Genomic DNA, 16,901 nt, shown 5'->3' with positions numbered 1-16,901 from the left:
CATTTGGGGGCGGGGGGAAAGGATGCCTGTCTGCATCCTCATCTATATAGACTTAAAGAAAAACCCTGAAGCAGTATAGCATAAATATTCCATTTGTATTTTATGTTCCCCCATATGAGAAAGAAAGGACAGATCTCAGCCTGGGTAAATTAGCACAGCTCTAGTGCAGTGAGGGAGACATGGTAACAATATCGTCTTCTTACCCTAGTGTGCTGGTGGAACTTGGAGCAGTGCAGGAAGAAAAGGCACAGATGAAAGACTACTGAAAAGAAAGGTGGAACTGCTTTGTTCTGTCTTTTTTTCTGGAACATGAGTTTCTCCCCCTAAAATAAAATAGTGGGGCTGCATATCTCAGACAATGCATCAAACAGAAAACACGCACCTCTTCAACCACATGATGCAGAACGCGTGCTGCATGAGGTGCAAAGAGTCACAAAAGGGTCCAAAAAGCGCTGTTTGGCACATCTCGTTAAAATGGTTCACCTGCGTCTTATGGAAGGGTAGTAAACTTCAGTATTAGGAATATTTAAAACATGTTTTTTCTCCCTAACAAAAGGGAGAGATTGACTAATGGTCCCAGTGCTTTGAATCAAAATACTTGCTATACTTGTCTATATTAAAGTGCTGTAGTAGTAAAAATTGACTGATGCTGTCATTCTTTCACTATAAAATGAGAAGCTCATAGGAGGAAATATATTGGCTCTGCATGTGGCCAGATAAAAGAGTTTTCTTCCAATAGTTTTTTCTTGGGTAAGACTTTTTATACTGTGTTTGACATTCTGAATTACATGATTATATAGTGTAAGACTCCAGCAACATTTTGATTGTAAAGATGGAGATGCTCAGCATTTTGCCAGATGCCAAGTGATATTCTGATATTTCTATCTTCTCTTTAAACTGAGTGACAGTCAGCATATTCACAATGAAGCCAAGACAATCTGCTATCAAGTTACAGTAGTGATATTTTCCTTGTTGAAGATCCCAGAGCTTGTTGGAATAAAGCTCCTTAAAACTCAGTGTCTGGAATAGCTCCAGCTTGAATCGCTCTCTGTGTAATATAATGTTATATTTGTGCCAGTCTAATAAGTAGATCACTGGGTAGAGGCTTTTGTAAGTAAGTCTATACGTACTGCACCATTTCCTGGCTCTGTGCTCCAGTGTGTTGCAGGCTGTGTGCAGTGGGGGAGGTGCCAGAGCTGATCAAGCAGTGTAATTTTATACATTACTGAATCAGTGCAGGAGAAACCTGGAGGGACAAAGCATCATCTTCTCTTTGGACTGCACTGTAAAATCCTACAGCTCTCTCAGCCCAGCCATGCTCTGATACATTTTTTCTCTCCTTTTTCTGATTTTGGTGTGAATGATAAAGTGATCTGATGATGGCTCTCGTTATGGAACCTATTAGCAAGTGGACGCCCAAGCAGGTAGTGGATTGGATGAAAGGTATGATCATTTATTACCATGTATTGTCTGTACTTTGGATTCTTGCAATTTGCATATCTGCTCTTGTGTTCTTTGTTTTGGGAAGAGTTTATTCAGTTTTAATAATCCGTATGCTGCTTTGCACAGTAGTTTTTAAAGACACGACTGAGGAGAGAGGCTGTTTAAGCTGTGCAGCATGTTGTTGGAATTTCTGCTGAGAACTGAGTAGGGATCAAATGCATTTGTTGGTAAATGCAGACATAAAGTGTTTGTGTCTCGTGGCTCCATTATGCATTGCACAGTGTAACGTTATTATGTTTGGTTGCTTTAAATTTGCCCTGATTAGGTCTGTTTTGCTCATATCAGGTGATCTGATGCAGTGGCTGTGCAGCACTTGTGTGTAGTTTAGGGTACCACAAGGAGCATAAGGTGCCGGTGACTGGACTGAGGAATTCTGCTCCTTTAGTGACATGTCCTGATTTGTTCAGGCTTCCCAGCCGCTCTTGCTCGTGCCGCTGTTGTGCCTAACGCACCCGCGTCCCCGTCCGTCGCTGGTACTGTGGACAGTGCAGCCCGTGCCATGCGTGGGGCGCGCAGGGGGAACGCGCAGGGCTGAGCACGGCTTCGCTGGGGAAACTCTTCCTGATAACTTGACAGGAATGATGATTTCCCTGCACATTCGCAGTTTCACAACACAGCCATAAGCTGTGACATGTTTTGCCTTACAATGCTCAGCTGTGCTGCAAACAGATTGGGTTGGATGGGAGGGTGAAGAATTGTTTGTGATGATAAGTGTTTTAAATTTCTCCAGAGTGGGGAAAAATGTATTTCCACAGGAGGATGCATTACTGTTGTTATACATTGCTTCTGATGAGCTGTCTGTCTTAGAGAGAAATAATTTCTGCTACAAGGGATCTCCATTATATAAGGAGAAGAGGTGCAAATTTTGTTTGTACGTTAACTCATGCAAATAATTTCTGTAATGTGATTACTGAACTTATTGGAGGGTTGAATTGGATGTCCACTATAATACCTGAAGGGTTTCAAAGTATTATCATTAATAAGGAAACGGTTTTGATTTCATTTTGCTGAGATACGTCTCCATACTTAACTGAAATTGGGCTGTTTAGGTGCTCATCAGACACAGTACCGTTATGAGCAAACTATTCTTTTACAAGCACACAGTATTGTGAAGCTAATGGTATCTAAGGGAATGTATGTAGTTTGTTTCTCAGGTGTTTGTGAACTCAGGTTAATTCGGAGGTCTTAAGCAGGTTATTGGGATGGATCCCGAAACCATTAGATATAGGATTCATTCCCATACTCCAATGTCATGACTTGAAAACAATTCCTAATGTACGTGCAGAGGAGAGTTTTCTGATCCACACCTTTATTTTCAGTACACAAAAGAGTTAAAAAGTGGACAGATTGTTATGCTATTTTAACTCATTACTTGAGTTATAATGTAAATTAAATGTCAAAGCATGTATAATACTTGTTGCTACATTTAAAAATACTTCCTGCTACTTTTTTATCCTTTTCGATGTAAACTAATTACATATTGGGTAACATTAATCCATAACATGTGTAGTGCATACCATGGGAAGCAAGAAGGTCATACAAACAAAAGGTTTTTAAATGTACGGAGTTGCCTGACAGTTAAATTTCTATGCCAAGACTGCATACTGCATCCGTAGGGACGTCTGGAGTAGATAGTATCGTCAGTTGTGTGCCTCTGGGCTTAAGCATAAATAAGTATAATGCAATGACCATGGAAGTATTCACAAGGTAGGTATTTTCCTTGGTAACATGAGTGCTAAGACCCACAAACTGTAAAGCTGCGCATTTGTCCATTTTTACCATGATAATGTTACAAGCCCCTTTTTTATCCTGGTGTTACCTTTATAAATGCATACTTCAATTGTAGCCAAAGAAAAGACCACACAAATGGAAGCATACCAGAATTAGTTGAAAACTACTTGTAAATCCCTTACTTTACAAAAATTGCCCAACTGTGGCCACTGTTTACCTGTAATTTACATATATTCTGTATGTCAGCTCCATTAGCTATAATCATTCTGCTAAATAGCTATTAATGTGTTAGAGAAGTAGAAGGTCTGCACAGGTAGTAATATTCAAGTGATCAGGTAGCTTTTACATATGTCTTCTATACTGAAAGGTACATTTTGACAGCATTAAAAGGTATGGTAAAGTCATTTTAGAAAAATTACTACGTTATGAATGTGGAATATTATCTTTGCTATAGAAAGCAACATGTTAATAAACAATGTAACAAATATTGCAAGTGTAATACACCTTTTTTTTGGCTTAAAAATATGCAGTCAATTAGCTTTATTTGTAAAGGTTGTAAATTATAACATATTTCATAGGGAAATGATAGTAATATGTCTTTTAACTTGAATTTATCAGAATCATTTAAGCTAATGTAACTTACTTTTAAAAACTGTTAGCAAAGTACATGCTCTGAAATTAACTAGCAGGAAGTACCAGCAACGTCAAATCATTGAAGAGGAGATGGAAGAAAGCCACAAAAATAATGTTAATAGTTTGAGACCTGGCTACCCAGAATGCGTCCTGGTTACCGTGTGCTATTAGCAGCAGCAGCTGCAGCCTAAGCCCCATCCAAGAGGAGACACCCTTCTGTTCTTTTCCTTAAGGAAATGTTACTTGCCAAAAAAGTAAAAATCGGTAGGCTTTAAGGAACATTATTATGACAAGTTGGCATCTTGTATTTATCCACAGTTCCCTTCTTGGGAACGCATTCAACCTGAATTCAACTTGGGAACTGCATTTGATGGTGTGGACAACCTGAAAAGGCCATGCAAGTCTTTAGAAATTGATTCCTGAGGCTTATAGAGGATCTAGAAGTTAAGACTCTAGATACCTTTGTGTTAAATAAATTGTCTTTATACACAAATATTCTGTAAAGTTTAGCAAATACACAGCAGAAGGCACTGTGGTTAAAAAGAAAGATTTCAAAGGAGCAGAAAACATTAATTGTGAAGGTATTTTTAACAACAGTTTTCAGTCACTCTTCTTTTTTTCCAAATTTTCCAAAATTTTAAATTTCTCTAAATGGTTTTCACTTCAGAAAACGAGCAAGTATTTCTCCTGGTATGTACCCATTTCTTACATAACTTAAATGTTTTCCTGAGGATATGTACTATGGACCCAAAAGGTACTTTAAGAGAGGGAACTTTGCCTTGCTCAAAATCCATTGTGCCACTGTTGGAAAACAATTATTACCCATAAAGCTTGCAAGTACATTCAGAATCAGAGTAGTTTTCAAACTTGGCCGGTTTTTCCTTTGATTAATTTTAACATACTAACGTGAGTGAATGACAAACTACACTTCAGTATTTACATCTGTAATGCTGCTACCTGGAGACGGAATGCTTTTTGGCCCAGGAAGCCCTGCACTTACTGTGAAACTCGGTGACACTTTGCAGTTGCAAACACGTTGTCAGAGTGAGCACTCCTAAACCAAAGGCCATCCATTTTAATATGTATGCATGCACTATGGAAGGTAATCCTGTACAGAATTTGGGAGTTTTGGGGGGGCAGAGGGGAGGGATGATGTCTTAATCCTGACTCTTATTTGCACTTAGAATTAATAAAAGCGTGATAGTTTGTGTTTTCATTGTAAATAGAATCTAAAAGGTATTCGCTGTACTTTTACAAATAACAGCATTTAAGGTTTTGTACTTCCTAAGTGAAGCAGTTTACAAGTAGGTCATTTAAAATATGAACTCATTTACAGTGATGTGACACCTCTGTCCAAATAAATACTAACTTTTCAAAACACTCTAATGAAATGAAATGAAATACAATGCAATGAAATGCAGCTGTGACTTTCAGAGAATGGAATGGTATTAAACAGCTGAAAATTAAAATAGGAAGCCAGTTATTTCTTAAGTACCTGTAAGTAATAACTCCACATGGAGTCAGTTATTCAAAGTCTTGGGGACTGACAGTAAGGTTTGTCTGCCAAACCAGCCTGCAGTGGAGGTTTCTCTCACAATGAATGCTCAGCTTCAGATACTCATTTCACAACTGCAACCCATTTTTTCCCCTTTAAATCTAGAATTTCTCCACTCTCAACAGGAGATGCAGACATGAAAAAATAAAAATTAATTCAGTTGGTAAACTGATTAACTGTGCTGCACTGATCCTGTGCAGAATAATTATATGTTTAGCTGAAGGGTTTTCCTTAGCATGTAATTCCCTGATTTCAAGCTGGCTCATAAAAGAGAAAGGAAGGGAGGGAGGGGGGAGCTGAGAGCAGGGAAGCTGATGACGTGAGTGGACTTGTTAGCATTCACATCACGCAGGGCTCCGGCAAACCCCTTCTCAGTCTTCTTTCGCTTTTCATTAGATCACTACCTGTTCTGTAGCAATATGTCATAACCAGGGAGTCTCCTCTATTTACAGAACGTAATATATAAAATCTTAGAGCGTACTGGAGACACAGCTAAATATGATCTACCGCAAAAGCAGCCTTATAGGTACTGAGCTGGATGATACTTAGCTTTCTTGATCCCCCTTCATGACCTTAGAATCCCGTAATGCAAGAACTCGACTTCACAAGATACAATTTGAAACTTGAGTAGATAACCCAGGTCATATCTTATTTAGAAAAATGTAGGTTTTATAACATCTTTTCAGTTCTTTCTGAAGACAAATAGGTTTGGAAGAGAACTGAGATCCACAAATAAGAGATGCCCTCGGAATTAACATTGAATTTTCAAGCAGTTCTAAAGTAAAGGTTTCATCATTTTCCTTCTACTCTCACCAATTTCAAAACTGAAACAATTTACTGTTGTGGCTCCCCCTTGGATTATTGTGTTCCACTAGCACCACATTTCCAGTTGTCCCTAGGAAGTCACTGAATCAGAATTGTCTGCAATTCCTCTCTGATTCCTCTCACAAGTTTCAGACTGTAATACTTTCTAGTAATACATTTTGGCAACAGCTACTCTGTTAAATGTTGTAAACTAATTGCTTTAAAAGGGTCAGAAGAGCACACCTCAAAGTTCACTACTTTGCAATAGAAGTGGTTAAGATCAGATTTCAAGAAGCAGGTTCCCACTCTTAGGTACAGTTAAGTGTTGGAATAAGCTGTCTGGGCAGGTTTGGCCATTTCCTTTGTAGGAAGTTTTGAATACAACTAAGAGCTCAAACATCGCTCTGCAATGGTTTATGTACCCAGCCTGTCCACAGCAGAATGGCCTAATGTCTTCTCAAGGCTTCTGCCAGTTCAGACAAGATCTTGGGATGGTTTCTTGCATATGTATGACCCTCATCTTTGAAACATGTGAAAATGGTCCCAAAGAGATTACAGCTCTAGCTTCCTTCTGGATATTTCATGGTTTATATTTTCCAGAATACCTGTGTGAGAAGGCTGTCCTAGCTGCAGATATAGGTAGATGCCTGGGATGAGTCTGCATTTCAAATATTCTAAGAACTAATGTCAATGGGAAGACTGGATTAGGGGAGCAACTACAACTTGGTTAGGAGAGAATATGAAAAAATCATAACACAAACTGTAACCTAAAAGTTCAGGATCTCAGCTCACTGTCTCTTGGAAAGGAAGTCTAGCACAGGTGAGTTGCTCTCATGATGAGTAAATATGATATGAGGATATATTGGATTTTTCTTTATTCTCTTTCCTTTAATTTTTTACTTTCTCTTTAATTTTTTAATTTATCTTCCATTGTCTTGATTTTCTTTAAATTCTTTTTAATTCTCATTTTCTTCTAAGAATTAGTATTTATAAAAGTTACTGGCCAAAAGACCTGGCAAGCATGTCATGTTGTTGTTATCACCTATGGTACACATGGAAAATGAAAGCAGATGCAGTCAATATTGACTATAAATTGTAAGTAATAAAGGTATATGTACAATGTTCAGACATAGCAGGAAAAATATTTAACTCTAGTGAAAGCCTAGCAAAACCGAGTCAGAGACAAAGTATTCAAGATCAAATCAGTACTCTGTTCCAAATGCCTAAAGTTCAAAAATCTTAATGTTGTATTTTATAAGAAGCTAACAGCATAGCCTCCTTGAGAGCAGAAGACATGGTATTCATCAGAGTTTCAGCATCAGAAGCAAATATATACCCATTCTGCTTTTACTCACACTTTACAAAAGCCCCATTCCTTTCAGCCTAGGAGATTAAGATATACAGAGCTCAGAAGACTGGCAGGATAACGAAGACCCAGTACCCTCAAGGCTTTAACTATCATCACTTTTAATTCAACTTGTGCACCACTGGCAACCTGGACAGACAACAAAACACTTTGCTCAGTCCATTACTCCATTTTCTGCCTTCCCAGTAATGACACAGCCGTATTTAGTGTCATGGCAAGCTGACCTACACGCTGAGTAAAGTATTGTACAAAGACCTCCATATATCAAGTCTAGCTGTAATATTCTATGGAAATTATTTGGCCAAGATATTTCTGCATCCCTATCGCTATGATCTCATTTTTACTAGGACCTTTTTGAAGACCAATTAAAAACTCATCTATATATCTTCCAAGAACCAACTGGATTAGCACTATCTCCATAAAAGATTTCAGCAACATTTAGCAATTTAATGGTCTATATTCGTTATCTGGAGATTTAGGGATATGTTCTATAATTTCCCTATCTATAACACAGATACATCCAGACCTTTTAAATAAATGTACTTCTGCTTGCAGAGAAAAGTCTGAGCTGAATGAATGTCTCTCAAGTCACATTTATCAAGCGTAACTAATCTTCCAGGTTATTATGTAAAGAAATTTATTTTATTGTCTTGAACCTTAATATAGGCAGCCAGACACAATTGTCATGCATTGCTGTATCTTGTAACCTTACCATATGTTCTTAAGACACATTATGCAAAATCCCCTCCTTTCTTCAAATTCTGACCACTACGGGGAGAACACAGTGGCAATGCAAATTCAGAAGAGATCAACGTTCTCCAGATCTCCATATTTCACAATGTATTATATTAGGAAGCAAAATTCAGAATAAATTGGATCCTGTGGATGACACTTTCAGATCATATTAAATGAGTCACTGTATGTCAAGAAGCTGCAAAGATACTGGATCCTGCTGAGCAATAATACACTTTCACGGTTTCTTCCCAGACATAATCCTGACAACACTTTCTTGCCTTCCTAATTCCTGATTCTAAATTTTCCCTTGCTTTGGCAGGAATGACACCAACACATGTACCATAACATTGAGAACTCTGTGTGTAACATCTCAGAGTTACTTTTACAAGTTTATAAAATGTATATTTCTTAGAAAAATAGCAGAACATCTCAGTGTTACAGTATTTCTGGCTACCTAAGTTGGACAGCAGTTTTAGAAACATTACACTTTGCAAAAAAATACATTATGAATAGGATTTTAGTGTATGCCAGAAAAACACTGTCTAGATGGTGGGGTGTCGGGCGAACTTCCATTCCAGTTCCTACATCTCAAAACCAGTAGTAAGGCAGCTGCATGCTTTCTGGGTCTGTCCTCAAGGTAGTCTCCTAAATGTACACTGTGGGTCAGATGGAGACTTCATGTGCTTGAGTAAAGAAATAGTCCTACCAAATGAAATTTCCATGCGTCTGTTTCTGACAGGTTTAATGTCCTGCATTTCTATTTGTAATGAAGGAAAAAATGCGTGAGGCACAATAAATATTGCAACGCTTGCATATGCCAGGAAAGTAAAAAGTATGTTACAGTTTGTCCTGAGGTGTTTTGCGAATTTGTTTTAACACCTACAAAGGTTTAAAAGCTAAAAAGGAAAGACCTTATCCTTTTAATGCCATTCTTTCTGAGAACGGCTTTCCTGCCATGCTGACAGAAATAGAGATTGTAGTTCTGCTGGTGAAATTGGTGACACTGTTGATATTAAATGAAGCATTGTACTTAATAAACTACAATAGTATAGAATATTACTGAGCAATAATATATATTCATCCTCTCCCTCCAGAATAATTTTGTAGATATCTTCTAAATGCTACTTTTGTAGTTTAGGTTTTTTACTAAACACAAAACTTTCCCCCGTTCCCTGATGCCATTATAGTGATGACAGATGAGTTGGAAAGATGGAGCTTAGTGAGTTATCATTATAGGATTCAGAAAGAGGAAAAAATTGTAAGGTTGTATTTGTGAAGGTCCCTACTGACAAATAAAATTGAAATTATTTCTGATGAACTAATACTCAAACGGCTCCTAAGGAGTATCCTTGTTGACCTTCTATAGCGATGCACTCAGAAGAATTCAAGGCCAGTACAGTGTTTGGTTTTTCCTACTCAAATTCTCCACCAACTCTTTTCCAGTAAAAAGGAATTATAAAAAGGCTGTGATGCATTTTAGTTATAATGTGAGTGATATGTTTAAAACAAAAATGTAACCAACAATAGTTTTACATAATACATTCAGCTTTATTCCCTACAAACGTGTCCACCTTTTTCATTCTAGACATTGTACAAAACCTAGAAAAATTCTATGGATTTCAGGAGTTCTTAATGCAGAAATTGTGTCTTCTAGAACTGTACTGAAACGACTACAACTACAGAAAGGATTAATTTGACATATCTGCTTTTTAGTTTACATGGAAAGCTGCCTCTGTTTGAGTTAAGACAGACAGTAGTGTCATCAGCCTGACAACTCAGACATAGCAATCATCCCTTGAAGGAAGAGCACGTCCTAGCTCTCTCTTCCCCAGCTTCCCCTGTTTGTCTCTCTCCTCTTGTTTGTTCATATTATTGTCTAGCAGTATGATTCTGGCCTTTTTCATAATCAGATGGAGAGTAAGCATCAGATTGTGAAGCAATTCATTCATTTAATATTAAAAAATTCTAGCTCTGGCCTTATGTATCTCAGAGAGTAGAGGGTTGCAGTGACTTGGAAGTGAACTGCATTCAAAACCCAGGAGAAGGCAACAAAGGGAGAGCAATGGGAGAAACAAATGGAAGAAACAACGTGGGGATGATAAATTCCTTTTCCCCCCTCTGCCCAGTACTCTCTGATCGGTGTCCAGTCCTGCGTGGGAGTTTTTACTGTCCTGTAGTATGGAGTTCAGGTGGTATGTTAAGTAACACAAAGCTCAGCTGCTGTACCGTGCTGTCTGTCCTGAAATGCAAATATTTCTACTTTTTCAAAACTTCATTTTCAAAATAACAAAGACATGTCTGTACTAAGCATTAGCAGATAACAGAAATGAAGTGACAATATCAGCAAGTTTTGATCTCAAGCTTAGCAAACCGAGGGCCCTTCTGTATGTTGCAAATGTGTGCAATTCCATCAAAGTATTCTTTTATAAATAAAAGATTACAATTTTGACAGCCTCAGATTAATTAGAGCAAGTTGAAAACCACCTGCCTAAAGAGCCCTAGCACAACTTCTGGTAGCTTTAAGGTGCAGTTGGCAGAGGGCATATATTGATGTTTCATTGATTCTACATTAAAATCACCTGTGAATATCAAGGATGCTTCTAACTTCTCTTTCAGACTATGAAATGTTGCTTCCCTGGAAGACATGGGGGAGGTAGTTCAACGATGGTATCTATTTATGAAATTCTTTGCAATGGATAGGAACATATCCTAGATAGGAATGTGCTGCAGTGGGAGCATTCCTAAAAGCAGGAAAGACATACGTAGGCATCTGTTATTGATCACGCAGCATGAACAATGAGCTCATAATGAAAATGTCCTAAGTTACAGAACACTAAGGAGAGATTTTAATTGCGCATTGTCAAGAGATTTTAACTGGTCGTTGCCAAGTCACACTGAGGATTTTCCTTAGTTGTACACGAAACAACTCTATGGTTTACAGAGGAAAAAGACATTCAAAGCAGAGAAAAAACACTTTGAACCTTGTATTTGAATCATATAGTTGAAGGGAACAGGTAGAGTAATGTAAGAGAAGTTCGGAACTAATAGAGAAGTTTAGAATACCCACTGCTTCAATGTCATAAAAAGAAATCGATCCACTTAGTGCAGTAGCTAAGAGATGCTGTATTTCCAGAAATAAATTTTGGAGAATGAAAAGAACTAGCGAATGATCCATCAAAAATACAACAAATGATGAATCTAAATAAGAAAACAGAGAAATGATAACCATAAATAGAGAGACAGGAAATTTTCACATAGGAAATAAAAAGGCAGGTAAAGGATAAGTTTAAATAATTATAATTTTCTTAGGAAAATGGAGGAAAACACTTCTTCAGACTTTCAAAAGTGGCCCCAAAACCACTAGGAAATGTGCTAAGGAAACCATCACACACTGAAAGAAAGATACACTGGGGCATCTTATTAGCTATTTCTTGTTTCTCTGATAATTCTCAGAACAAATTATCAATAGCTTTTGTGGTAGCAGCAGAAATCATTATTTGCATATCAGCAGTGAGGAAATACTTTAACTAGAAACCAAATTGCTCAAATGATTATTCAATGAAACTGTTTTAATTCAATCTCTGAATCATTCCAAAAGCCATCAATATCACTTAGAATGTGAAAAAAAAGCTTTCCTATCCCCTATTTATGGTAGGTTGCTCTTTGCATGTTCTCTCCACTGTTAAGTTCCATAAATTTTACATATTTAAAGGTAGTTCTGTAGTTATTCATTAATAAGGCCTCCTTTTTGAAGTCCTCTAGTGTCAAAATAGCATGTTTTATTCTTAAAATATTTTGTATATTTCCATTTCCTTTTATGAACAACTTTTGCAATAAAAGGATGTTGATATATGAGGAATCCTGGCATTCGGAATGAATTAATTCCACATAACCCTTGGCATTTTTTCAAAGGCATTGGTTTTCAAAGGTATTTAAGTATCCTATGAATGTCTTTGATAGGTCTCCAGCTTCCATGTCATACATTCAGGCAGAAGTTCCATGTGAACCAAAGCTGTCTGGTTCTTCTGTGTAACGTCAGACTGGCCTGCTGATTGCCGGGCATACAAAATTATTCACCCCAGTGCTTTTTTTTTTTTCTTTTGCCATCTAATGTCATATGTGATTTGAATTGTTGGAATTTTCATAAAACTTATTCTTTCAAATCTCAGTAATATCCCGTCTTTTGAGGGCAAATGGTAGACAATATTTCAATTTTTACTTGCAAACTGGTAAGCTGTCACATAAAAAGACAATGTCACCAGCAAAATTAAACCTTATAGCATACCGTTAAGCCATGTTAATGGCATCCTGGAACAGCCTGTATTTGTTCTCATAATGAAACAAACAACAATGGTGAAAGAGCAGAAGCAAATAAGTTGCATCTATGGTTAACCCTAGTAGGTGTTCATGCAAGCTTGAGTTAACATTATCTGTGCAAGCCACACCTTGGACTACTGTCCTCATGCTGTTAAGAAAGTTTCATTAAGATGATTAAGAGAAGGCCACAATTTTATAGAAAATTCATGAATTACATAAAATACAAACATAATTATTATAATTTTGTAGCAGTTCAAGATATACCAGAATGAATTATGATGTGTCTATCAGACCATCACTAATTCTTATGGAGACAATGGCTTTCTCTACTCCACAGCTACCATCCCCAAAACATGATAATGAAGCTCCATGACGAAGCATTCGCTAAATGAAAACAGAATTTGCATTTTTTTGGTTTTGGTGCAGTGAAAGATTTCTCAGGAAAAAAGAACCGTTTAGTGGATATGTTAGAATATTGCCCAACCTCTTATTCTAAAAAAGTACATTTTGAAAGAGGAACTGTGATTCTCTGGAGAGTTAAAAATAAACAAGGTTTCTAAATTACATCCAAGAAGTATAGAGGAGTTTGAAGGTAAGCTTATTTCATGTTATTTCAGTCTGAAGGTCATCTTACCACTTTCTGTAGGCAAAATTCTTCAGTAAACTTGATTTACATGTCTAGATGACCAATTGTGCTCCGAGATAAATTCACGTGATACCTCAGACTTATTAGAAATTGTGTATTTGAAGAAAGCATGTAGTCTTCCCTTAAGGTCTATCCCACAATCTCTTTATCTGTAATAATCTTAGGAAAGGGGCATTATCTGAGATTTTTACTGAAAAATTAGAAATCCAATAGTATTTATAGACTATGGATGCACTATCATCTGTGTTGCTTTCAATCCAAATGACTGTCAATACCACTTGTACAGTAAAAGAGAACAAGAAGAGCATGTTTTGTTATTAAGTTTTCTGCAATAGATATCCTAAAGCTAACTGAAGTTGAGCTCATATTAGTGAATCTTGCATACAGGTAAACCTGGTCCACAAGTCAGTCTAGCAAATGAGACACAACTATGTAAAAATAAATCCATTATTACAGCGTAGCATTCTTTATACAGAAGTGTCATTATATCTTGCAGACCGGCTGTTCTGGGTTAGGTAATAAAACTGATCAAGCAGTATAATTAGAAAATATTCTCGAGGGACACTTTGGATCACAATACGGTCATGCACTGGTATATTCTAATTTTTTTATTTAAAATTTATAGTGATCTACCAAGAGTTCTCTTGATAGAACCAACTAGCAGCTAGCAAAGAAGCAACGTTTATTAAAGCCATGCTTATTTCCAATGTTCATTATCTTCCATTTTGCCTCTGTGCAATTTCTGTTTCCAGCTTCTGTGTTTTAACTCATTGGTTTGATTCTAAAAATCAATAAATGCTTACAGACAAGGAGGATACTAACAGGAGTTGAAAAAAGCCTACCTAGAAATGCACTGAAAGAAGACATAGTAGTCTAGTGCAGTTATGGGCATATGCAGGTATGACTTCTGATAAAAAATACATAGGCAATTACACAACTGCAATTGTAAATGAAAGTGAAAAGTACCGCTTATATACAGATGCACTGGCACTGGTTTGCAGATACATCAGACTGGAAATGCATACACTAATATAAAGGTAAATATGATGTTTATGCTTCAGAAAATGATCATTTTTCTAAATCCGTATTGAACCAAGTCATCATGGTGGCACTTCCATTTTTGTGCTGATGAAAGTACATGCTACTGTGATCTAAACCGGGTTTCCAACAGACTGAGGTGATAGAAAGTACTCAAAATGCTTTGAAAAACAATGTTAAAACTTGTACCCTTGTCCAGTCCTGTTGAAAGCTAGAAGGTAGATTGCACTGTCTGTTCTCACTGTTTGTATTGCCTGGTTCACTTCTGTTTTAAACCACAATCACGTCTCAGTCCACAGCTGGCATTTCAGTTAAGGATAACATTGTCCTTGTGCAGCTTTTACAACAGAGTTTAAAACTTCTGAGATGAGAGGCACTATGTAAAGGTAGTGTCATTATTAGCATCCTGCTGCGTGTTAGGTTCTTTTCTTTTTCAGATCAAGTAATCTGGGACAAAGCAATATTTACTATCAAAGAGTAATGGCAACCTTATATACATTGTGTACTATTAACTTATTTTAGGCTCTGGTGTCTCCCATATAGCAGTCTTTTAACACAAAACTCTGCTGTTGCATGGTTTGGGACATTTTTGGATTGCTAATGAGAATGCCCACAATGACGGGCAGAGTTGGTAGGGACTGAAAGAGATATGCAAAGTTCAAACCAAGTATGATGCAGGCAAAGGTTCTGAGCTTTACAGGTAGTAAGTATTTCAAGAGCAACAGCTCTTAAAAGTGACAGGGAGACACAGTGAGATGCAGAGAAATGGCAGTTATTACCATTAGCATCTGTAGCACATGAAAGTTATAAAATTTCATTTTGGGTGCTTGCACTTTGGAATCACAATCATTATTCCACAGTGCAGGGAAACTGCTTCAGGAAAGACGTTCTGGCTAACAATGGCTTCATTGGGGAAATCACATCTTCAAAATGGAAACGTTTTTCTGCACACATATAGCCCATTAATCAAGGGAAAAATTTGAAGCATCTTATTAATCATATTTGCTGTGTTTGGCTTTGAAGTGATGAGAATTAAAATAATGATCTTTATTATTATTATTAAGTAATATGAAATGGTTTGTCTGAAGGAATAAATACGATTGGGCCTGTGAAGGTTCAGACATCTGGTACAAGCATATGTGTTGGGAATCATTAGCTAATTGTTACAAAAATACAACAAAAATGTCTTTTTAATGATAGAATCGAGGCCTTCAGGAGGACTGCTCCATGTGCTTTCCTCTTGAATGAAAGCTCCTTACTGTCCCTGCTATGCCTTGCAGCCCTCCAAAAGCATATGCAATGCTTATCAAGTTACTAAGTTTACTTATTTTGAGACATGTTCAAAGTAGAAAATAACTTACACATCTATTGTCAAAACTAATTTTCAGGAAAGGTTGTATGTTGCACTGATTTTTGTGTGGTAAATTGTCTTCTCCTCTAAATGTATGTATGTGTGAATTCATATTGCATTGCAATGTCAAGACTTGGTATGAATTTCCTTAGTATGAATGTACCGATGTAAGTCTTGGTACAAACGCTCAGGTGAATCGTTAGAAGGTGTAAGTGGGTACATGACATAACGTACAGCCACTGCATTTTGTATGGTCCAGCAAGAAGTCTAGTGAACAGGGGAAAAGACAAATGAGGTGATAATTCTGGCAGGGTCCCTGAGTCTTCCCTGCGAACTTGAGAGAGTCACTCCCATGGCCGTGCTTTCAACTCCTTATGCACTTAGAGAGCAACCTGTTTTGCTGAGGGGTCTATCTCTTATTACGAGAACATGCAGCATGAACATAATGAATCTTGATTCAGTAATACATATATCTGATGATTTTCCACCTAATGATACTGTGTTGAGTTATCCCCAAGCCATGACAGAGAATCTTGTTCTTGTCTAAGGCCAAACAACCTTTACAGATATCTTTATAGGTCACATACTAATTCATGCCCAAGTATTAACCAGGAATCATATACGGAAACGAAATCATGTAGTCCGGTCATCATAAACCAAGTACTTTGTGAACCAGAGCCTATGGGAAAAAATAATAATAATTCTCTTTTCCTTTTTTTTGTGTATTTTGATTTCATCTTTGATTCTGTTAAGCTAAAACATCTTCACAATTTATTCAACAAATATGACTTGCCACAATCTTCTTTATGCTAGTAATTTAAGAAAAAAAGCCTTGGGCTGCATAGCATTATTAACATTGAGAATGCCTGCTGTTTCTCAGGTAGCTGTCAGTTCAGCATAAGGAAAAAGCTAATTAATTTAAGCAGGTCAGTTAGGAAGAAATCTGTAATTCTACATAGCAGTTAGAAATCAGTGTCCATTGACTTTAGCTGAAATTTGCCACTGCAGAAATATGTGGCTGGAAAATAATCTACTGGTAAAAATACATACTGCCAGTATTTAACAATGTAATCTTATCAGGCTTGAAATTAAAGTAATACATGCAAATTAGCTCCTTGATTTGCATTAGGATGAGGCTGAGAAGGATGGTGAAGAAAACAAGATGTGAATAAGAGAAAATAAATCAAAAGGGTGTGGGTAGATATCCTCTTTCTTGATATAA

At 37.1% G+C, this 16,901-nt stretch overlaps 1 protein-coding gene across 1 annotated transcript in view; it reads left to right on the top strand.

Annotated features, from left to right (window-relative positions):
* The first annotated feature begins 339 nt into the window (after positions 1–339).
* Positions 340–16,901, top strand: part of LOC142415037 (connector enhancer of kinase suppressor of ras 2-like) — a 215,289-nt gene continuing 198,727 nt past the window's right edge. The window contains exons 1-2 of the mRNA XM_075512981.1: positions 340–500; positions 1,370–1,443. Of these exons, the coding sequence (XP_075369096.1) occupies positions 475–500; positions 1,370–1,443 (100 nt within the window). The 5' untranslated portion in view covers positions 340–474. The remainder of the gene's footprint in view (positions 501–1,369; positions 1,444–16,901) is intronic.

This window comes from Mycteria americana, chromosome 10 (genome assembly GCF_035582795.1).
Source record: "Mycteria americana isolate JAX WOST 10 ecotype Jacksonville Zoo and Gardens chromosome 10, USCA_MyAme_1.0, whole genome shotgun sequence".
NCBI classification, from domain to species: domain Eukaryota; kingdom Metazoa; phylum Chordata; class Aves; order Ciconiiformes; family Ciconiidae; genus Mycteria; species Mycteria americana.
Note: the sequence above shows the minus strand (reverse complement) of the source record. Positions and strands in the feature narration are given on the sequence as shown.